A 23,512-nucleotide genomic window follows, 5' to 3' on the forward strand; every position below is an offset into this window, starting at 1 on the left:
CGACACGCGGCCCTTTGCTATGTGTTATTCCCCATCTCTCTCCCCCTTTCCTGTCTATCTACTGTTACAACTATAATAAAAGGGAAAAGCCTCAAAAACAATAATTTAAAAAAAGAATACTTTTAGAATAAGAGATGTCATGTGTGTCTCTTCTTCCAGCAGGACTGACCTCTTGCTCCTTTGTACACTCCCACAGACTCCAGGAATGACCCAGCACCTCTTCAGTCCAGGAGAGACAGCTCTTACCACCAGCCAACGCCTGTCGTCACTTCAAATGAATTCAAGAGAGAACAGCAAAATCTGTCAGAAAAAACATTTGTACCCCCCCCCCACCCCCCACCCATCATAAATCCCCTGAAACGACATATACATTAATACTATCAAATTTTGTAGAAAAGGAAAGACTGTCATTTCTAGGTTGCTGAAATAACCACTTTAAAAAGATACCCTTCTATGTCTAAATTTACTTATATAACAAAATGATACAATGAATATATAGTCCTGAGTTCATGGTCGAAATTAGGTTGGGGCAAGTTTTACTCCTTGAATGAGACAAGTGACCAATAAATGTACAAATTAAAGTTATTGACACATCTGCACATATTTACAAATTAAATAAAAAAAGATGCTCTTACTAAAATGTATGGTTATTTCTGTGAAGCACAAAACTGCTAGCAGAGAGCTTTCAGTGTGTCAGTATCAGATGTCTAGTGTAATTTCTATGCGAGCGCTGACTGTATCTGTGTTTATACTTTTCCAAGATGTTTTCTAACCGCCCCCCCCCCAAAAAAAAAAGTGTAATGATAAATAATAAAAGGGAGAGGGTGGAGCAGAAAGAGCTTGGTTATGGAGGGCTTTGTGGGTGAGGAGCAAGACTTTAAACTGGATGCGTTGGGGAAACAGGGAGCCAGCGGAGGTTCTGAAGAACGGGAGTGATAGGATCACGGGAACGGGTTGGGTGAGGAGATGGGCAGCAGAGTTTTGGGACGTTTTCCATTTTTATTCAGTAAAGTTCTATTCATTTTCTCTCTTTAACAACATAGTTTCAGTTATCAGAGATTAATATTCCATTCAAGGGATTGAATATGTTTCTTACAAGTTTTACTCTCGCATGGTGGAGTTGCTGGATCGTCATTTTCATCGGGAAAAGACAGATTCTTTTCATGTTCAAGTTCTTTGTTGATGTAAGAATCCTTCACCTGGTCTGCAGCAGGACGCTTGCTGATGTCTTGAGGACAGTCCGTTAGATCCACCACTGCTGCAGCTGATGGCTTTGCTGCTTTCTCTATTCTTTGAAGTTGGTTCTTCTGTCTTCGGTTGACTACACCTGACCTCATTCTTTTTTTTCTTATCTCCGGGGATGTTACATGATTGAAGATTGAAGGAACGTAGTCAGTTGACTGCAGCAATACAGTCAGTGCTCACGCTGTAACTTCCTACCTTCCCTCAAACCTGAGTACATATATCTCACAGCCACTACATGGGCCTATTAGCTCTGATTTATGGACACATCCCTCAAGCCCGGGAGTAAATGAGTAGTCAGACCTATTCCTGGGACTTGCAGCCATCACAACCCTATTTCATTTTAATTAGGCAACGAGCATAAATAATACAGTGCTTTATTCATCTTTGCACCATCTAAAGGTTTTAGGAAAAACTCACAGTTGCATATGTTTCCCTCTAGTATTGAATATGTGTCTTTAGGATAAATAATCCAATAACCCATTATGTGACCCATGCATTATTCATCATGATTCATATAATCTCAATACACATCTGTTTGACTATTTATGACATGCCAATAAATGCGTCCTCTGCAGGACATACACAGCTTACATTTCCCCACATTTACCAACGTGTGTTTGTTGTGTATATTGACTTCAGTATGAAGTTCAGCATCAATGGCAGCAAGGTCATTCATCATAACATTACAAACGATTTTTATTTCTATTAAGATGCAAATTTCACACGCAGTGGACCCTGTTATGTTTTACAATTACAGTACGTGTTTGAAACAACTGCAGAATTAAAGACGCGACTCACTGGCAAACACAAATTAAATGCATACATCATCCACAAGTATTAATGCAAATCAAGGTTCCGTACAACGTTAGATGCAAATGAGTGTAACCCAAACACTACTTCCTACACAAGTGCCAGAATAAACCGGAACCAGGGGCTGCTATACCAGGAAAACTGGTGTAGAGTTGAGCACCAATATAAATTATAACCAAACCATTAGGCACAACCAACATACTTAAATCAAATTAAATCAAATCTCATTGAACAACACTACTTTTAACTGCACACTACGTTGCCCCACACTTACACAAAACATCCATGCAAAATGGTTACTCTACCCTTCAGCTCCCCCCTGTAATACAGCCAGAAACACAAGATATGGCCCATTCACTAACCTAGTGGGAATGCAATAAATCTAAGTGGGAAAACAATGGTTGGCTCACCTAATTACATCTCGCTTGACTTGGAAGCACATTCCCCTCCCCCAGTTGAAGACAGGCAGGTGAGTGCTGTTTTGGCTAGTTTACTGTGTTACCTGTTGCCCGATTGTGTCTGTGATGGATTTTGAGCTAGAGGATTTTGTTGGTGGCCCAACTTGGGGCAAGTTGGATGTATCCACCTCAGAAAATCTGATGCTCATTGCGGACAGGTATGATATTGTTGTCAGAAAGAATGGCAAGAAATGGGTGATTGGGGATCAGCTGGGGTCTGCTTTGTTAGAGCAGGGGGGGTGCTGTCAGCTGTTGAGGGTGAGGTTACCTTTCCCAAAGTTGAGGAGGCGGGTCTCTCTAATCAGGTAAAGTTGAAGCAGCTTGAATTAGAGTTGCGGCACTTGGATGTTTCAGAGAAGGAAACGGATTGTAATTTACAGGTGCGGAAGCTGGAGGAGAAGACTGAAGCAGCGCAGATCGACACTGTCCTTTTTCGAATTTCTATTTTTTTTGTCTTTCTTTAGTCATTCATTGCTTTGAGGATGGAGGTCTGGTAGCCTCAGCTGCTCTCTCAGGTGTGTCTGACTGCAGAAAGAAAAATCCAGGTGAGCAGTCCCTCCCCTATTTATAGACTCTGCCCCCTTTGCCTGGGCCCTAGTGCCAGACTTCCTCTTGCCTTCCCTATCACATGAGTATGATGTTGAAAATTATTTCTGGTTCACATTCTATTTTCTCCTCTCAGAGGTTATTCCATGAAACGTCAAGAGCCACAAGAGCATCTTCTCTATCTAGAGACATTTTTCACCACAGAAGTACAGGAGCTACCTGCTGAATATGCCAGTTGATTTGAGAGGTTCCAATTATATTCATCTTTACTGTGCTGTCGGTTAAACGCATTGTTAACAGTGTTGAATGCAAACCCATTTTAACGGCGTACATTTTTTTAGATAAATTAAGATAAGATTCTGAATGGAAAGTTGACTTTTTAAAAAAGTTACCAAATGGTTCCATTGACAAGACCAAAGTGATCTGTGTGTTTTGTTGTTGTGAACTGAGCTATCATCGCAGCACGTCCAGTCTGAAATACCAGTCAATGGCCAAGCTCACAGCTGATGCGAATTCTCTCCCCCCCCCCCCCCCCCCCCTTGTCAAAGTATTATTTCCCCCCTTTTATTGATGGACAGTGTTGCATTGTGTGAGAGATTATTTGCTCCAAGTGAGAATGTTACGTGTGGAAATGAACACTACAGTAGGCTATATTCCAATGTTGTTTATAATTTAAAAAAGAAATTGCATAAAGCTAGCTGATCTACTTTTCCACGTTGATAGAGCATTAAAATGAGAAATAATGGGACACAAAGAAATCAAGGGACATTTAGAACAGATAAAAATGTGTGATTAATTGTGAGTTAACTATGACATTGATGCAATTAATCAGGATTAAATATGTTACTCGTTTGACAGCACTAATCTTTACGTATTGATCATATTTTGAACCTTTACAAGAAAACATTTTGGTAGTCAATTTAACAGTCATGACAACATTTAGCTCATGTCTTAAACAATAAGGCAGATGATATTTTATCTTTTTTTTATCCACTAATGAATTCATCCTACCAAGTACTTGTGTCTGTATAGTCACAGACTTGTATTGCTTGTGTCTGTCCAAAACCTATTCAAAACCAATAAATAAGAAGAACTGTCTTATCTTTAACATGAGAATATAAAGTTGTTTGACCTGATATTTTCCTCAGGTTTCCATTCTCCAAATGGAGGATGAGTAAACTTTCAAGAGTGTGAACAGATATTTTAACCTTAATTCCAAACTTCAATTTTTTCTCAACAAGACAGTGCTGTTAAGGAAAAAAAACAGAAATGTGAAAATTCTGTTTATTTAGCAACACCTCAGAGATTACTTCTTAGAGGTTGAGAGAAAAAGGACTTTGAAAAATGTTAACATGTTGTAACATTGATCACCTTGCTGCATATTTAAAGATACTTAACAAACAGACCCAGATCTGTTGTGTGATAATTGACTATTTTAAACAACTAACGGATAACGGCCATTATTGTACATATGATCATATAAACAGATGTAAAATAGACTGAAGAATCACATTTAAAGTTCATATAATATATATTAGCCATTACAAACTTACAGGATAAACCACATTTACATTTGAGTGAAACATGTTCAAATCCCACACCACATAAATTAATTTCTGAAAATGAAAGTATTATTACTGTTTTCACAAGATCAACTGTAACATAAACCTCTTTGACAAAAAAGATCACATGCCAAGAAATATAAGTAACAACTTGAATGCAAATGGGGTGTCCATTCTGCAAATAATTCTGACAAAATAACCGGATCCATATTGTGCCGTATCTCCCAAATACAATTAGAGGTCCATTTTGATGATTCTTATTAATATTTGTATGTAGTTCTGATAAAAATAACCTGATCTAGTATATTGTGCTGTGTCTCCCAAATTAAAATGAGTTGACCAATAAATTAAGAGTCTAAAGGCCATTCTAGCAGCTCTTTGAGGCTGTACACCAGGGCTTTCTGCTAAATGCTAACGTCAGCATGCTTACACACTTATAATGGCAATGCTCAAATGATGTTTCACAGGCATAATGTTTACCATGTTCACCATCTTAAGTTATTGTGTTATCATGTTAATGTTTGCTAATTAGGACTGGCATTAGTTCTGCAGGTAATTGGTCAATTACCAAAGTACTGGAAAGATGGAAACAAAATTTGACCTGATGACTATATAGATAAAAGTCAGAGGATCCCAAAAATTATTAAAAATCCTCTGGGGACCATAAATGCTGCACACATTTCCTGTCAACACATTTCAGTCAAACTTCAAATGGCAACCTCATGGTGGTGCAAGAGGAAAAGTCCGGGATCAACAAAGTCAATAGGATCCATCCTCTGGTGAATTGGGAATCATCACTGTCGTCGGGATTCATCCTATTGGGAACAGGAATGTCTGTACAAAATGTTTAAGTAGTTGCTGTGATATTTCAGTCTGAACCAAAGTGGCAGACCAACAGATCAACAGACCGCCATCTCTAGAAGTCTGAATTTATACGTTCCCTTTGCACCTAACTTGACAAAGCAATTCAATTTGTCTCTTATTCACCCATTCACACACCGATGGTGGTGGAGCTGCCATGCATGGAGCTGGCCTGCCATCGGGTGAAACTTGGGGTTCAGTGTCTTGCTCAAGACACTGAACCTCTTCTAAAGCCGTACAGCAGGAGCAAATCGTCAACATTGTGGTTGAAGGACTACTCGCTCTACCTCCTGATCCACAGCCACCCACCACTAGCATAGCTACACAAATCTGTTTCCATTAGGAGAGACTTCAACTAAGATTGAAATGAAGCCCAGAGTAAATTCTTTCAGGGAGACTTCAATAACTTTATCACATTTCTCCTAAAACTGTTTTGAGGCACACACTTTTCCGGTAAACCAATCAGTATCGGCCATGTTTTCACATGCCAATCCCAGCATGACATCCCTGCTTTAAATCTGTTCTCTCCTCTGCAGCTGTCAGAGGTCATTTTCAGGAAAGAGTGCGACCCTCCTTCTCCCCTTCCACCTCCAGTCATCTTCACCCACAGCACCCTGGGTCTTCTTCCAGCTGACCGCTCCCAATGAGTCCTTCGATCTGGTCTTCGTGCTTCTTCACCACCACCACCAGTGTCTAGACTCCATCATAACATATATGTCTGGGTTCCCAACATATGTGTAATACTGTACGATGGAGTCTAATCTCCAAAGACTTTGTACAATTCATATTTTTTCATAGGTAGCTAAATCTTTGCATATCAGCAACAAAGTCTCTCTTGATTGAAATGAGGTTAATAAACATGGTGCATAATAGTTTATGTTTAGAGTTTTTGACAATGTTAATTTATAATTTATAAGGGGTGTAAAGGCTGTGGATATATAGGAATACCCGGCCCCCCTTTAGAACAATCATTTAATATTTTAAGTATGTGTTATGTAATAGAGACTTTATGGCCTGCAATCATAATGTTTCACTGTAAAGACTTATGGTGTGTGTTTCTACATGAAAGCATGTCATAGATTATTCATTTCTACAATGCGGTCTCACTATAATACACGGTTACTACAGGGACTTGTTCTTCTGTGATGTTTGGCCTCATGCTCATTAGAGGATGTCAATATTGTCTGGCCTGGGGTAAGATGAGCTTCAGAGGTGTCAGCACTTTATCTGCAGTCCTGCAGACTCTTGAGGCTGATGTACAGGGAACTGACCATGGTGGCCTCCTCGTGGATGGACTCCTTCAGATCGGACTGACCCACACACATCAGGGCCTTGAGCGTCTTGGGCAGCTTCTCGCTGAACAGCAGGTAGATGCAAGGGTTCGCACAGCTGTTCAGACTGGCCAGCAGCATCAAGATGGTGAAGGTTGCAGCTAGAAAATGAGTAAAATATTCCACTGTGACTTTACTGTAATTCTTATATTTTGATCTGTTTATTGAGGGAGTACCAATGTCTAGATACTTTCTAATTTTGGAGCATCATCACTTAAACTCAGTTCAAGTTTCGATTCCAGCAATAAGGAGCCATAATCTTTGGGCTGACTTTATGTATTGTACAATTTCTATCAAAGTGAGTTGAGATGGCAACCTTCCCTGTGTATTCTTATTAAATGGATATGTACATTGTGAATAATGCAGGGTACACTTTGTCTTTTTTAAGATGATGTTACCTTAACTAAAAGAATCTGGATTCCAAAATTAGATCTATTATGGCATTACAGGAGATAATAGAATGCTTTACATTCTGGTCTCCCTAAAAAGAATATTGCTTAATTACTGAAAACAGGTCCTGGTAAAACAGTGCTATACAAATGACGTCTGACTGATTGACTGATCTTACTCTGAGTGGGTGCCTCAAAGTCCCAGACAGACCAGAGCTGCACGATGAAGAAAGGCGTCCAGCAGATGATGTAGGCGAGCACAACGACCACGGTCATCTTCACAGTCTTCACCCTCGCCTTTGACACCCCCGCCACGCTGCTGGCCCTGGAGGGCAGCGTCTTACTGACCGAGTCTGCGACGTGGTGCGTCTTCATGTGAAAGTTAATTTGCACGGTGCGGCAGATGCGCACCTGGCACACTATCACCATGACAATGGGCAGGACGAATATCACCAGAGTCGTCCAGGTCACGTAGGCTCTCGGTCCCCACGGCTTGATGAACAGAGCCCAGCAGTCGTACACACCGGGAGCGACCTCGACCCGAGAGAAAATAAAGATCTGTGGCAGGCTGCCGATGAAAGCGACGCACCAGGTGGCGCACACCGCACCGTTCCAGCGCGCCCTGCGCCTTTGGAAAGTCACCATGGGTTTGCAGATAGCTTGATACCGGTCTATCGTCATCACTACAATCATGTAAGTGGAGGCAAACATCCCGACCACCTGCAGGTACTTCACTACGCGACACAATAGATCTGGCCCGATGAATCGGTCAGTGATGTCCCACATGAGTTGGGGACAAACTTGGAAGAATGTGACCACCAGATCGGCGACGCACAGGTGGAAGACGAAGACGCGCATCCTGGAGAGCTGCCTCCTCCGCTTCCAAAGCACCAACAAGACCCCAAAGTTTAAAATCCCTGCAGTGATAAAGATGATGGACAGGAGAGCTATTTCCACATGTGCCAAGCGCTCATCTCGCGGCTCATCCCCAGATAGCGCATTCTCCAAAGTGAAGTTACTGATATTTACAATAAACCAAGCCATTCTTTCACCCGAAACAAAGCAATAAGTAGTTGAACACTGTTATATAGCCATGTCAGGTGAATACAGCTGAAGTGGATTCATTTAAAAAATACAAAAAAATTGTAATGGAATTTGACTTATAATAATTTCATCAAAAGATAATTCCTAGAAGAAGAAAAAAAAATCATTGTCAAGATTATCAAATCTCGTGGGTGAATGTAACCGTTGAGAGTCTCCACGCAGAAACAGTGTTGTTAAAGGAAAGCAGAGGGCTTTATATCTCCTCAGATCAGGCAGAGGGAGGAGCAACCTCTCCCCAGCACAGAAATGATGTCTCACAGCAGCAAATACAGAAGTGGAATACATATAGCTTTGTATTTGGCAGTGCACTTAAAATAATCACAATGTCAGTTGTATCAATAAAAAGTAGAACCTCTTTATAGAGCATTTTCTGTTCAGAAAACATAGTAAAGAAATACTGCAGTTAAACCAAGGAGAAAACCAAAACAATCAAAACCATACCACTGCTTTCCAATATGGTTTTAACAATGACATTTATAATTTACTATAGCAACTGAGCATTGGGCAAACAGCTGTTTATCCAATAATATCATAGAGCTCTGTTATAACACATATGATGAAATCAGCGGTCATTCTCCAGCAGTACTTCTCTTATATGGTCGCAGCTGTGATGCTGAGTTAGCTGGAGTGAATGTAGCCCCGTGTGTTTTAAGTGGAGGGACTGCGTTGGATAAAAATAACCTTGAAATGTTTTTCAGGAACTGGTCAAATGGTAACATAGGATGCAATTTGGCCTTGGGTGCTCCGATTAATTTGGCATAATAGTCAAAATGTTGTTTTAATGAAAACTCAACTCTTGGCAATTTTTTTTCCACCACTGTTTTAGAATAAGGAAATAACGTAACAGGTGAAACAGCTTTAAAAGTGAGTTTTCTTTAAGTGCCGAGTACTGGATAGAGACTTTAAAAGCAGTAATAAGCTTCCAAAGTGTCACATTAGTTGTTGGGGGGACGCCACATGCCAGATCCCACTTTAACCCAGGTCTTGGGCTAATTTTATATGGAACTGCATTCATCAGCGGCCATGCATGTTTCAGTTCTTGTAATGTCCTTTCTCAACAACAGCAGCAGTCTGCTCAATCAATAGCTGTGAGCAACACAATTACAGTAGTAATCCAGATAATTATTGTCCGACACAAAAGCCCGTCCACTTTTCTCCTCATTTAAGACTTTACGTAACTGAGGAGTTCATCTTTGTCCATCTGATAGCGACTTTTCTTCCAGATGTCGCGGAGCTCCTGTAAGGTGGCACCTATCTCCTTGCCCGACGTGACACCCATCCTCCTCAGATCGTGACCACTGACGGGGAAGCGAGGGATGGACCACCTGCTGAGCTCCGCCAGCAGTTTCTCCTCACCTTGATACTTTAATAGCTCACACACTTTACTCTGGGAATCCAGCTCCCGACTCTGAAAAGATGTGTCAATTAGAAAAATTTAAAAAGTGGTTTTAGATTGTGTTTGAAATAAGCATGAAATACTTATGACTAAATAAGCAAGAATAAAAAGGGTAAAGTTAAATATTATTTAGTTAGAGCTCAATATTTTAATGCTCAGCTGATCTGCTTTATCAGGACTGTGTGGGTGTGGTTTGATCCGATTTGATCAACAGAGGCTGCCAACATGAACTGGCAACCCCATTGCTGTCATCACATTTTGATTAAAAAATTTTTAATTCTGAAATTAAATAACTAATCACTCAATTAAATTCCGACTTTTTGCTGTCCTTGTTCCTAAATGGTGGAATGAGCTCCCTACTGACATCAGGATGGCCGAAAGCCTACGCATCTTTTGCCACCGGCTAAAAACACATCTCTTCTGAATACACCTCAGATAAACAATTAAAATAATAAATAATGTGTGTGTGTGTGTGTGTGTGTGTGTATATATATATATATATATATATATATATATATACACACATACACACATTATTTCTTACTTTAATTGTGTATATATATATATAAAAAATCTTGGAGCTGCACTTTCACATGGCTCTTGGTAGTTTTGCTAATTAAAGCTAATGTACTTGCACTTACTACTTGTCTGGAGTTTGCACCTTCAGGGTTGAAAGCACTTAACTGGAAGTCCCTTCGGATAAAAGTGTCAGCTAAATGTATTGTAAAGTTATTCAGGGTGAATTTCTCAATACATTACAGGTGTCTATCCATTCAGCTTCAGAATAAGCTAATTCAGCTTTTTGCAGGCATTCACTGGCATACACCACAACTCATGATAAATAACCCTGCCTTTTTAGAACAGGATATGTAAACTCTATGAAAAGTTGTGGCTGGAATCAATGACCTGGTTACCTTGTTCTGGTAAGTGTCCGCAACTATAAATCTCTCCTAGACTTTTTATTAGAAAACACAAAAACAACTGACATCTGATTGTTTCTACCGATAAACTGGAGGAAGCTGAAACTTACGTCGATGATAAAGTCAGTGAAGGGTTTGAGGCTGTCCGGGTTGTCTTCACTCTTGCGGAGTTCCCGTCTGTATTTGACCAAGAACAGAGCCAAAGTCTTCTCCTCCCTGGACACCTTCAGCCGGAGGTCCATCTTTTCCACCTCCTCAGGGCGGCGGAAGAGAGCAGCCAGGATGGTCATAGGTTTGGGAGAGTGGTCTTTGGCGTTCTGCCATACTTGCTTCATCTCCTCAACATTGCCATCTGGAGGTAAACCTGAGAAGATGCACACAGGAGGGATGAGCAGAAATGACTAACAACTACAGAAAACAAGCAAGACAAAGATTGGTATCTTGGTAGAAGTCTTCTGCGGTTATCAAAAAGCCTGAGAAGAGTTCAATAGTCAACAGTCATTGAATCATACACTGCTAACACAAACAAGGGGTTTGCTGTACGCAGCATTGAAATAACTCCATCTGAGGAAAAGATTCTTTCCCCGTTTAGAAACAGCTCTAAACCGTCTGCTTCTTCAGAATTGTTGAGCTTCAACACTACTGAACTCTCTTACTGATGACTGTTCTTTGCAAACAATGACTTGGCGTTTACCAAAATGGGCTAAATGCAACACTAATTTTAGACAGAGGTGGGAGTCTCATCATTACATTATTACATTACATGTCATTTAGCTGAAGTTTTTATAATTGCTATACATCAGAAGTTGCATGCCTCTGGAGCCACTAAGGGTTAAGTGTCTTGCTCAGGAACACATTGGTCGGTTGATGTATTGCAGTGGGATTCTCCCACACCAAAGGCATGTGTCATATCCACTGTGACATCACCAACCCCATCACCAGTATGAGTGTGTCCATTTGCACAGAGGAAACACAGCTTTTAGTCTTTATTCTGAAGTAAGCCAACTGTTTCCTGGCTCTAGCTTCATACAATAGAATTAAAATAACTTTCTACTTGATGGCAAGTAATGTAAATAAGGGTATATTTATATACCCTATATATTTATATCAACTTTTTGCTAAGATGTTGTGGTGGCGCTGGGATTTTTAAGAGGCTCACCACATAATCACAATATCCCTGGCTCAAATCCTTCTGGCAACCGTTGTTATGTTTTGTCCCATGTTATTCTTCCTCCTCTGCCTTTCCCTGCCTAGCCTCTCACCGATGTACTGGGCCAGTTCCAGACTGTACATCAGCTCCAGCAGATGAGCAGCATGGTTACCAACGACCATCTTCTTTAGTTCCACACAAATCCGTTCTCCTGATATGGCTGCAAGTCCACGACCGTTTTCCCTAATAGCAACCAGGGTCTCAGGCTCATGATCATCTGGCGCCAGGGCCACCCTGCCGTAGAACCTTGAAGGAAAATGAGACGGTTGAGCACAAAGTGCTTTTACGTCAAACAAATAAACAATGACTTTCTTCCAGGCCGCCCACCTGAAATAACGCAGTATCCTCAAGTAGTCCTCTTGGATTCTTTTTTCAGCACTGCCAACAAACCGAACTTTTCGGTTCTGCAGGTCTTCGTATCCTTTAAAATAGTCATACAATGTGCCATCAAGCCCTGGGAAAGGGAAAAAATAAAAGTTAAAAAAAAAAAAAACTGACAATGTGCACCGAAAGCACCTGAACTGAAACACACTGATACTGGGCATTTCAACAACACAAGCAAACACAGAGATAAGTCATTTAATACCTAAAAACATGGAATTGATGGTGAGGTCTCTCCGTTCAGCATCTTTCTGCCAGTCAGTGGTGAATTCCACCTCTGCATGACGTCCATCTGTCTGAACATCCACTCGCAATGTCGTCACCTCAAAGTTCTCATTGTGTAGCTATAAAAGATGACCAATAAACAAAAGACAGATGACTACAGGCACAGCAAAGACTGGCCTCATGCCACAGACATATGATCTCATTCTGAGGTCAATGTCCCTCTCCATCAACTCTTACTTGTGGGTTGTGCAGTATTTCAGCAGGCACTCAAACATATAGTTGTGTCACAATCTGTACATGGTAAAGCTGCCATATGTCATTACAATAGGATTTTTATCATCAACCTACCTAATGGAGCCTTATGTTCCAGCTCAAAACCTCTGCCCGTTCGATACAATGTATTTACATATTTTAGGAATAAAGAAATCAATCAGAAATAGAGCTTCCCGTTACTGGGCTGCTCATCTGTCCATGCTGTATGTATAGCTGTCCACTGCTCCTAATGCCAAGGATGGGTTAAAATGCAGGAATAGAATCTCACAACATTGAACTCTGTGTGTGACATAAAGCTTGTGGTTTTGTTTATTACATATTATTATTCAAATATTTGTTATTTTTACTTTATTCATATTATTATTTCATGTATATTGTATGTATGTATATTTTTCCTAGTATTTCATTTATATTTATATTTTGTTCTTTGTGACTGATTTTGCTGCTGTAACACAGGAATTTCCCATTTTTCTTGGGATCAATAAACATCTATCTATCTATCTATCTATTAACATCTTTAAATCAAGAAATAAGAACCATTTGTTTGAAAAGGGCTATGTAGCACTAAATATGGATGTCCCATGTGCATCATGGGTGTTCCAACAACAAACGCCATTACAAAAGATATTTGTTTCACAGCTGCCCTCTGCACAATCCCATTTTGGGTTTTAATGTATTTGCGTAGACACTTTATGCAGAGCAGACTCTTACTCTTGCTGTAATGGTCCCATGCTTCTCTCCTTTATTGTTGATCATCCGGATGCCAGCTGTTTGGAACATTTGCTTCATCTCCTCTGGAGTGGCTGTGGTGGCAAAGTCCACATCCTCAGGCCGCTTTCCAGACAGCAGGTCTCGTACGGCCCCTCCAGCTATCCTCAGCTCATGCTGCTGCTTTCCAAACAACTCTGGAAAATAAAAAATAAAAAATAAATAAATAAAAACACTCAAAAGGAGTTGGGTAACTTTTTGGGGGACGTGTGCCTGGAGGCACAAACAATCTCACTGATTGAGGCAAACCTGGAGGGGCAGTGCTGGAGAAGAAACTTTCCAAGATAATAAATTCTATTGTCAATAGAAAAACATTACATTATTTATTTTTCTTTTTATATTCCGAGTGGAGTTTTCACTTGCCTTTTTGACTTTGCCTATTGATTTTTCACTCAAACGAGATTCTGACTGCTACCAGAGCAGCACGGGAAATGTGTTTTAGGCTAAGTGTGCAGTGTTTCGTCTATGCTGATCTTGGCAGCCCGCCAGGGCAAAATCTCTGCCGCCACGATATCAGAAATAGGGCAGGCGCACAATGTAGTTGGTTGCCTTTTAAATTATCCTGCGGAACATAATGCACCTCCCTTTGGCTGCCGCTCACATTGCAATTTAACAACAGGTAGAACTATTCAGAGGTTATTGGGCAGTTCAACTCCACATACTGTTGTGTTGTAGTTTATTGTTAAAATGTTCGCTTTCTTCCTTTTTAAACAAACCAACAGCTCCACCAAAAACATCACCGCGGTGGGTCCGTTCTAATTGGACAACGTTCAACTTGTCAGTTCTGTCAGCTCACCATCCTGATATCAAACATCTGGAAACACGAAAACGGTAAGTGAATCAATGTAATACAATATAAATTGGAAATACTTTATAGATGTACTCATTTGGGTTTTGGTTTTCCTATGAAGAATTTCTTGTAAAATTAATTTTGTAGACGTTAAGTGCCCTATAGTTCCTCAAAAAAATACAGTTCAATCACAACTGAAAATATGCCTCATTGTGTGTGAAGAGGGGTGAATAAACATATCTGTTTGTGTTCCAAGTGTCAGTTCCATTTCATACTTAAAACATTTGGCGGCAAGGTGCGGGCTGGAGGGGATTGTTGTTTGGACAGACTTGCCACCAATGCTAATAAAAAAAAATCCTAAAAAAAAAACGCTGGGGTGCGAAGTGTTAATTACACCAACAACCACAAAACCTATGTGGGCACAATAAAAGGGGCATCCCACCAATTTATCACATCAAAGCCAGTTTACTAGTCATGTGGAGTACTAGTCAGTTTGTTTTCTGTGGCTCTGGAGGAGCTTTGTCAAGTTTGAGAAAGTAACACTGTGGATATCATTAGAATTATCTTGGCTGGGCCTTAAGACTTTAAAAAACTAAAAATAAATAAATAAATAAATAAATAAATAATATAGCCTGTGTTCCATACTGGAGTTGTTTGTTTGACATGTGTATTTCTCAGGTTTTGTTTGCATTAGTGGAAATGTTGGATCCATCATTTTTGTGGATGCTAGACCCATGTTTGGAGGCTGAAAGTCTGAATATTTTGGCCTCTGTCACATCAATTATGTCATTGTTTTAATCTGTCTCTAGCGTACCACCCCCAACATTATGGAAGTGCAATAAAAACACTGAATCTCCTAAGAAACAATAAGGAATATAAATAAAAGACAAATATTTAAAGTACTTTTTAAGCTTTTTCATTAGAAAATCACTGGCTACCTTTACTGCCATGTCTGTGAACAAAAGGAGCAGCTGTATAAGTGACCACAGCTCTCAGGTGTTTGGTCACAGCTCAATCTGGAGTCATCCCTATGTTCCCAGGCCATGCGTGATTTTCATTAAAAACACATTTGAGTGATTAGTAAGAGTTATCGACACAGTTCAAAATTGCAAATGAACGATAGATAAATATAATAACTAAATTGACCCAGGGAAAACACACACGAAAAATTTGACCATAGGGAAAAACATTGCTGAGAAAATAAACCCATTTGAAAGGTCTCCTTAACCTTTGCGTGGTGTTCATATTTTTGTTACACAGCCAATGTTCCCGGGTCTGGTGGACCCTCCCCATTATTAGGCTTTTAAATCAATACAGCCATAACAATTTATGTAAAAAAAAAAAAAGAATACTTAACAGGTGTTTCAATTACCAATGCATAATTATAATACATCATTTATGGGTCCAGTAGACCCGGACACCTCTTATGTTATGTGTAGGGGGGGTACAGTGTGCAGCCATTGAAGTTATTTTGATGTTCTTTGCAGAAAATGAGCCAAGGCTAATGACTTTGAGTTAAAATAAATAATAAACAGTATACGTATTCTTTAAGCAAACATTGAAAACGGGTCCCACAGACCCGAACAAAACACAGTGGGTTCATGGGTCGTGTTAGGAGAGTATTGAGCTACACTGCATCTCACCTGCTAGTCCACTCAGTCCTTCAGTGAACAGAGACTGGAACTCACTGGTCTTCAGCTGCATAGTGAAAAGACTCCTCCGATAGAAACTTGTTCTGCCAACCCCAAGAAGACAGGATGTCCTGCTCCACATCTGTACAAACAACAAAAACGTCGTCAGGTGTTGTTTAAGCTTTTTGTCTAGCGTTTGCTAACGTTACTTGTCATTGAAGTTCGTGCTCGCAAGCTTCAGCGGTCCGCGTGCATTTGTCACACTGTTCACACATTGCCAGAACATTAGCAACATTGGCATGCCAATGTAAACGCACTAAACATAACAGACAGAACTGACCTGCAACTTAAATATACGGTTGTTTTTTTTTACCAGACAACGCTGCTATCTTTATTTCTCTGCCATAAAGCTTTGCAGGAAGTGTTTCGATACAGTGCGTTTGCTGACCAATAGTGTGAGGTTTCATCAGACTCACGAGGCGGGGTTTGAGTACACGCGCTGCCACTGGCTTCTCGCGAGAGGTTTGCATGGGAGGTTTGTAGCGGACCTTCCGGCATCAGATTTCCGGCTGATCTTTGGTTTTGGTTGGTAACTGTCGGTACTGCCACTGTCAGGTTAGCAGGGAGTCAAATGGCTAAAGTGGAACTGGCACCGCTCCGACCATGGGGCGACTTCTTCCCCGGCTCGGACAGATTCGCCAAACCGGATGGCAAAGATTTGGCGAGATGGAACAACCGAGTTGTCAGCAATCTGCTTTATTATCAAACAAATTATTTGGCTTTGGCCATCGTTGTTTTCCTCGTTGTAGGGTAAGTTACATGACAATTTATGTCATTAACTACAGTAGCCGTTAAGTGTTTATTTGGCAGTTTGCAGCTAAATGGTGTTAACGTTACTCTTTCAGGTTGGTTGTTTCCGTTCCCAGTTTACACTAACTAGCAACAATAACGAAATCACGTAATTGTTGCATTAGTGTTAAGTGTGTTAGTGTTACGGGATTAAAGTGAGTGTTCAGACGGAATGTAGACTCTGTTTATGTGAAGAGAAGTTGGAAGGAGTCCCATAAGATTGAATAGTAAGAAATTGATCCAGCTATCATGCGATGCACTGTTATGTACTGTCAGTGTGAACTCTTCTTTCTCAACGTGGGGACAAAAGTCAACAACTTTTATTCAGTTCACTCATATAGGAATCTAATTTGAATCTTTTTCAATGATTATTAATATAAAAGTGTTCAAATGCAAACAGGATGACTTTGATGGACTCACGTGGAAGCACAGACTGAAATGAAGAGAGAAAAGAGGAGTCTGCAACCACTGTTTTTCCCTGACTCCTACAGTGAGGTGGAAACATAAAATGAAACAAAATCGAGATTTCCGTGGGCCTGAAGTACAAACACTGATCTAGACTACTACAGACTGCCTGAAGAACTAGTCTATTATCTGATAACATGGAGTCAGTCAGACTGGGGAACAAGAGGTTAAATCTCTCATCTAGGAAATATTTGGACTTCAGTTGGCACTTTGTTCCAATTAAAGCCCAGCTTACTAAAAATAGTGGTGCCTTGTCATGGTCTGTTCACTGAGCTGTATGATGACATATCGTTGCTATGGCCATGAAGGCCTCATGAGCCTCTGTCTAGTCAGCTGTTGCACTGCAGATAGCACAGCTGTGAGACCCTTGATCAGGGAGATCACCCAGTATTGGATATTTTCTCAGTGAGTCAATCCTGAGTCTTACCCCTAAACCAACAGAGATGGACTTTGACCCATTCAGTTTACTTGTTTGTGAAAACCATATAATGTTATTGTTATCCAGTTTTATAACAGCTCAGCCACATGCTTTTGAATGGACCTCATTTGCATTGCAAAAAGTGTTCAGGGTCTCCTCCATACAGTTGTTCACACAACCAGAACATACATAGAAAGCATGGGCTCAGACCATTCACCACAACTGCAAGCACTGAGTGGAGATCTCACCTGAGAGTCTTCTCCTCGTAATTGTCTTCCAAGTGTTTGTTTTTTAATAAATGGGAATCTGTTTTCGTTGTGTCTTCATATTCAATGTGTGTCTTTGTGATATGCAGAGAAACACAACTTTGGACTCTATAATCAATATCAAGTCACATGTGAAGGAATATACCAGGTCGGTCAGTATACATATAAAATAGATACAATGGAGGCAGAGAATGAAGGTGTAGTGGATGTACGGTTAGAAATTCTATGGAGTGGCAACAGTTGCACCACTTTGTTACTTCTCTGACAATGTGAGAGGTTCCATCAGACTGCAGCGGTTCAGGAGAGGTTTCAGACCCATTGACGACTATGAATCTTCCAACATGTTCATCATTTCCCTGTGCAAGTTGAAATTTGGATATAACAGGCCTTGTATCTCAAAGCAGGGGTGAGATACCCTGGAAATCCAGAGTTCTTGCGAAAGCACAATTGGAATTTACTCAGCGAGTTACTCTTGCATCGAGTATTGCTGCTCATTAACTATGCCCTTGTAGCCGAGCTGCACCAATCACATCGGTGTATCTGATGTAGGCGGGCCAGAGGCGAGCTAAACGGATGACGACAGTTTAATCATAAACTAGTAACAATAAACTAGTTAGCTCCGCTGGTAGCTAAGCATACGGGGCTCTGGATACGTTACCCCACGTGCTGTTGTGATTGGTCATGGTGTTATCCAATTGCGTGCAGTGAGATTTTCAAATGCATGCTTGTTGTCGCCCCTCGAGATGGACGACTTTCATTACTCAATGCCAGACCCTTAATCTTGCGGATTTGGGTCTGGATTTACAGGCTAGGGGTGAGGCCAAAGCTAAGCTAATATTTTTTGTTTGTTTACAAAGATAGCTGGGGGTTTTGTTTAAAATTAGAGTGACCGTCTTACATATCAGTAGAAAGACCATTGCATGGCAATAATATTACAAAATTATAAAATCTATGGGTTTGAAACATAGCTTCCATGTCATGTAGGTAGTTTAATGTAGTGTCAGTAAAAGATACAATTCACAATTGAATATTAAGAGGTAGACTCGGATAATAAATTGACTGATATTAGCGTATCACAGATATATCAGCAGCTAAGCCTGGCAATGCGAGACAAGCAAATATGTTATGACCATAAATTACCATAGTTTCTCCACCAGAGGGCATTGGCAAGTTTATTCCTTTAACTGTAAAGTGTCCCGCTCAGTGCATATACAGTATTAACCTTAGTGAGCCAGGCCACACTCACTGAGGTCACAGACTTGGCCTGATGACATCACCGTTGACATGCCAAGGCTGGATTTGACACACAAAGCTTTTTAATGGTGTCTGGCCAGAGAGAATATGTGTCATGTGGGTTGAACTCTATGTCCTAATATAAATGATATGGAGGTTTATTTTTTAAATTACTGCAGCAGTGAACATATGATTTAATGTAGTTTTTAAAAAATACGCTTTTTAGGATTTCAGGGCTGCAACTCGTTGCCATTTTCATTGTCGATGAATCTGCAGATTCTTGATTAACGGATTAACAATTTGATCTATAAAATGGTTGAGCATTTCCATAATAATTCCCAACAGCCCAAGTTGTGCCTTTAAATCCCCTGTTTATCTGATCATTAGTCCTAAACCCAAACATATTCAGTTTACAATACATAAGACAAAGAAAAGCAACAGAACCTCTCACTGGAAAAGCTGAAACCAGAGACAGTTTTGAGTGAAAAGTAACTTCAAATTTACATAAAAGTATATTTATCTGCGGTCCTGTCCTATTTGCATGGAAACTAAGAGGCTCCATATTGTTGTACAAACAACATCTAACCACTTGGTGGAGCCAGTGACCACACGCACACACATATACACACACACACACACACACACAATCCTGCCTGTGAGAGCAGTTTTATACTGACCCCTCTGCTCTCATGTGTCCTGTGTTGCTGCCCTACAGGTTCCTGAACCCTGTGGGGATGTTAACAGCCATGGTCGTGGTGTCGAGCGTCTTCCTGGGTTCAGTGTGGGCCGGAGAGAACAGAGCTGTGATCAGCAACTTCAAGAGGCACAACCCCACAGCGTTCGTGATCGCTGTCATGGTCGCAAGCTACATCTTAATCTCTATGCTGGGAAGCGTCATGGTGTTTATGACTGCAATCACTTTACCTCTGGCTTGTAAGTTCAAGATGATGAATGATCACATTGTTAAAAATTGTATAAATATCTATTACTGCAATATAATCTTTGGCAAAAAAACCCAACAACAGACGAATATGAAATTAATTAGCTGAATAAATGGGTTTTAATTACATCATAAATATTTAGTGTAATGATTAGGGCATTTGAGGTATTACTAAATGACCCTTAGACAACACAGTTCTTTCAAAATCAATAAAATGTGATTTGGACTGAACTCTTTCAGATTGTCAAAGACTAGTCCATATCCTTGACAGTCCACTCCCGCGATTGCTCCCATGGCGCCGGATGCGCCGGTCTTTTCACCGATGTCGGTTACTTTCCGCTGTCTCTGTGTTGGAATTTTAAACTGCGGTGGATTTCTGAGGACTTAACTGCTCCTCAGATCTGTGCAGGGTAAATCCAGACAGCTAGCTAGAATATCGGTCCAATCGGAGTTTTCTCTCGCACGACTAAAACAACCTTTGGACGTACACGGTTCACCAAAAGAAGTTGCTTCCTGAGTTTACTTTGCAGCGGCTCCGCGCGGAGCTTAGCGCCGCCCATGAGGATTGTGATTGGTTTGAAGAAATGCCAATAAACCAGAGCACGTTTTTCTTCCATCCATGTCGTGTGTGGAGGAGGGTCTGGCAGAGCGAGACTACTCAAAGACTGATGTTGTTCTAGTTTGACCTGAACGAAGGTTTTTACAGGTTTGTTTTAGCCAAAAATGTCAAACTTTAACAGTTCCCTTTTCATCTGCTTTCCAGTGGTATTTGCACATGCTTCCTTTCGCCTCCGCAACATGAAAAATAAGCTGGAGAACAAAATCGAAGGAGCCGGACTGAAGAGGTCACCGATGGGCATTTTGCTGGAAGCTCTTGATCAGCAAGAGGAGAGCTTTCAAAAGATCCAGAGCTTTCTGGAAGGAAAACTGAAAGAGTGATCGGACTTCATGCACACGTTCTTCTTTTGACCAAAGATCTTGACCTTTATTCTTGGATTTCTCTGTCTAAATCTCCAGAAGTTAGTTTCTTACACAGTATGTTCACATGTGTGTGTTTTGAACAGAGAGCTTGTAATCTGAAAGGGCTTCGTCCTAACCTCAGGGTATCTGCCACTCCACTCCGAACTTGTCAGGGCACTTTTCTTAAACAGTGATGAGAGCATCTCACGTCTCTGCTATGCAGTGTCAGTGTTTCTGTGCACCACAGCTGCAGACTCCTTCCTAGGTACGAAATCTGCGTTTAATGAGTTTCAGAAACAGCCAGCGGCCCTGCCAGTTTACGCTCAGAATAATATGAATTATGTCTCCTCGCAGAAAACCTAAATTTGCTTAAGTATGCCGTTGAATAGAAACCAAGCAACCATATGTTCATGCAGATCAAAATAGAAAGCACTGCTTTGGATTATGAAATACATGTGACTCCAAACACTGATCACTGTGTCAGTATTCAAAAGGAAGACTTCAGAGGAGTTTGAGGTCTTAACCCATGACCATCAGTATTCCTCCTGCACCTCTTGATTGTTTAATCTTGACAATGCCCCCTGGGTGACGGATTGGCTAACTCTGCGTTCCTCTCCACTTACACCAATGCTAATCAATAGGCTGCAGTAGATTATAGTGTGGAGAGCTGAGCGCTGCACAGTGACAGAGTGGATCCATCTGCACATCTCTGGGTCAGCTCCTTTTTGATTTATTTATTGGATTCCATTTGAAATTGACTGCAGATAAGGGGAATTCGTGTGGAACATAATGCTCTGTTATTTGGTTATGTGGCAGCGTGTAAGGATTGGGGGAAACATGAAGATAAGAATGATGGGCATTAAAAAGTAATCGCTTTGGAGTGCTATTCTTAAAAACATGTCCACATTAGCCCTTTGCTTTCAAAATGACTCAAATCCATTTCAGACAGCATCATTTATCTGTTAGGTGTGCATGGTATTTTTCAAATGAGCCCTTTCGATGACCTGTGCACACTCAGGTGTAATGAGTATTTCAGTGGCTCTCCAGTTTAACTTGACTCGAGCTGCAAGATAGGTAACTAGGACTACAGTTTGAAATTAGCCGACTGGCTTAACACTGGCGCATTTACAGAAATGTTGATTAATGTGCGTTGTCCTAATCAGATAAATAAATCTACAATCTGCAAGGCGTTCCCCCTCCGTGCTACAGCAGTGATTTATGTCCTCTCCCGCTTGGCCTCATCTCCATCCATATTGTGCAACCTGGAAGGAGTAAACACAACTGGTGGCAATAAACTCAAGTAAAGTCATGTCTCTCAGGGCACATTGGAGGCCCTTGTTCAGCTGCAGCTGCTGGAAGGATCCTACCTGTGTGTGTGTGTGTGTGTGTGTGTGTGTGTGGGTGTATTTGAGGTTTTCTCCTCAACTGATGTGTAATACAGGAGGGGACGTTACACACACAAAACAACACTCAACCTTTCCGGTGTTTTTGCATGAATCAACAACAGTGAACTCATTTGTCATTTTGAAACGACCATAATTGCGTTCAAAGGTAATCTTAAGTGAGGCAACAGAAGTCGGTGGATGCGACACAAAAACAAACCTGTGTACCGTTTCTGCACTTGCTGCTAAGTAACGTCACAGTTCTCCCTGTGCAGGCTTCTTGACTTGCAACATCTCGCCTCCTGTTTAGTTTCCACAACACTGAGGCGTGGGACAGGGAGTCATCTCGTATAATACAATACTTGATGTTGTTGGCCATGCACGCTTTGATAGCACGCTGCGTTTGGGTTGACCCCTCTGTTCCTCAATTTGCCCGAGAGGCTTTGGCTTTTGGCCGGTCAAGCTGGTTAGCCCGCCTCATAACTTTGACAGCCTGTCACTCAGCAGATCTGGCTGCTTGGATCTACTCGACAGTTGTGACACATTAATGATAGCCTGCTGGAACTTTTGCAGTCTGCTGTATCTTTATGTGAGCTCTGCAACCTTCCCTTGACCCCACGCTGCCTTTACTGCCTCCTCGATAGGTCATCCGTTAAAGACCATGTGACCGATCAGCTAATCCGACTATTCACCCTTCATAACTTGCCAGAGCCATTACTCCCTGGATCAAGGTTAGTGTGCTGATCCTGGGGACGCCACGGCACAGCATGATTTAGAGTCACTCTGATCGGAGTTTGAGTTAAGTTGAACTCTGTGGCAGTTTGACATGTGTGACATATTCTATGGCTATTGTTTTAAAATATTAATGCCGAATCGATACCGACGAACGATATTTATTTTTAATATCTTACTTTGAGAAAACATGTTTGTCTACAAAAATAGTTTTGCAATTAACAATTGCCTTGAATGCAACTGTAAAAAAACAAAAACAAGTGTATAAATACTGCAAATAATGCAAGTTTGAATTATTAATAAAGAATAATTAAGATTATAAATGTGACCAGATGTGGCATGACAGCTTTGGGTACTTCTTTAAATA

The 23,512-nt window shown here is 40.8% G+C and overlaps 3 protein-coding genes across 5 annotated transcripts; 1 reads left to right on the top strand and 2 right to left on the bottom strand.

Moving 5' to 3' along the window:
- Positions 1-4,247: 4,247 nt before the first annotated feature.
- On the bottom strand, positions 4,248-8,451 carry avpr2b.1 (arginine vasopressin receptor 2b, tandem duplicate, 1). The gene is made up of 2 exons (XM_032512648.1): positions 7,382-8,451; positions 4,248-6,914 (listed from the first exon to the last, which is right to left on the bottom strand). Exons 1-2 carry the CDS (start codon positions 8,244-8,246, stop codon positions 6,706-6,708), a joined length of 1,074 nt encoding a protein of 357 aa, XP_032368539.1. The 5' UTR covers positions 8,247-8,451; the 3' UTR covers positions 4,248-6,705.
- A 185-nt stretch (positions 8,452-8,636) lies between these two features.
- trnt1 (tRNA nucleotidyl transferase, CCA-adding, 1) lies at positions 8,637-16,367 on the bottom strand. 3 transcript variants are annotated; one of them, XM_032512640.1, is made up of 8 exons: positions 16,241-16,367; positions 15,913-16,042; positions 13,423-13,616; positions 12,419-12,557; positions 12,160-12,286; positions 11,885-12,078; positions 10,733-10,986; positions 8,637-9,714 (listed from the first exon to the last, which is right to left on the bottom strand). In XM_032512640.1, exons 2-8 carry the CDS (start codon positions 16,040-16,042, stop codon positions 9,469-9,471), a joined length of 1,284 nt encoding a protein of 427 aa, XP_032368531.1. In that variant the 5' UTR covers positions 16,241-16,367; the 3' UTR covers positions 8,637-9,468. The 3 variants fall into 3 exon arrangements, with proteins under 3 accessions (XP_032368531.1, XP_032368533.1, XP_032368532.1); XM_032512642.1 differs by having other exon boundaries at positions 16,274-16,343; XM_032512641.1 differs by having other exon boundaries at positions 15,913-16,347.
- Positions 16,368-16,448: 81 nt separating this feature from the next.
- arl6ip5a (ADP-ribosylation factor-like 6 interacting protein 5a) lies at positions 16,449-22,734 on the top strand. Its single transcript, XM_032512653.1, has 3 exons — positions 16,449-16,710; positions 19,847-20,064; positions 20,835-22,734. The coding sequence occupies exons 1-3, from the start codon at positions 16,532-16,534 to the stop codon at positions 21,008-21,010; spliced, it is 573 nt and encodes a 190-aa protein (XP_032368544.1). The 5' UTR covers positions 16,449-16,531; the 3' UTR covers positions 21,011-22,734.
- The last annotated feature ends 778 nt before the right edge of the window (positions 22,735-23,512 follow it).

This window comes from Etheostoma spectabile, chromosome 4 (assembly GCF_008692095.1).
Source record: "Etheostoma spectabile isolate EspeVRDwgs_2016 chromosome 4, UIUC_Espe_1.0, whole genome shotgun sequence".
Lineage (NCBI taxonomy): Eukaryota > Metazoa > Chordata > Actinopteri > Perciformes > Percidae > Etheostoma > Etheostoma spectabile.

Excerpts from the sequence above, each read along its gene's own strand:
- avpr2b.1 (XM_032512648.1), bottom strand. The coding sequence starts at position 8,246 with ATGGCTTGGTTTATTGTAAATATCAGTAACTTCACTTTGGAGAATGCG. Across the intron at positions 6,915-7,381 it reads CTTTGAGGCACCCACTCAGA|CTGCAACCTTCACCATCTTG; the intron begins GTAAGATCAGTC and ends CTCATTTTCTAG.
- trnt1 (XM_032512640.1), bottom strand. The coding sequence starts at position 16,042 with ATGTGGAGCAGGACATCCTGTCTTCTTGGGGTTGGCAGAACAAGTTTC. Across the intron at positions 12,558-13,422 it reads ATGGGACCATTACAGCAAGA|CTACACAATGAGAACTTTGA; the intron begins GTAAGAGTCTGC and ends CATCTTTTATAG. Across the intron at positions 12,287-12,418 it reads CATCAATTCCATGTTTTTAG|GGCTTGATGGCACATTGTAT; the intron begins GTATTAAATGAC and ends TCCCTTTCCCAG.
- arl6ip5a (XM_032512653.1), top strand. The coding sequence starts at position 16,532 with ATGGCTAAAGTGGAACTGGCACCGCTCCGACCATGGGGCGACTTCTTC. Across the intron at positions 16,711-19,846 it reads GTTGTTTTCCTCGTTGTAGG|GTTCCTGAACCCTGTGGGGA; the intron begins GTAAGTTACATG and ends GCTGCCCTACAG. Across the intron at positions 20,065-20,834 it reads AATCACTTTACCTCTGGCTT|TGGTATTTGCACATGCTTCC; the intron begins GTAAGTTCAAGA and ends TCTGCTTTCCAG.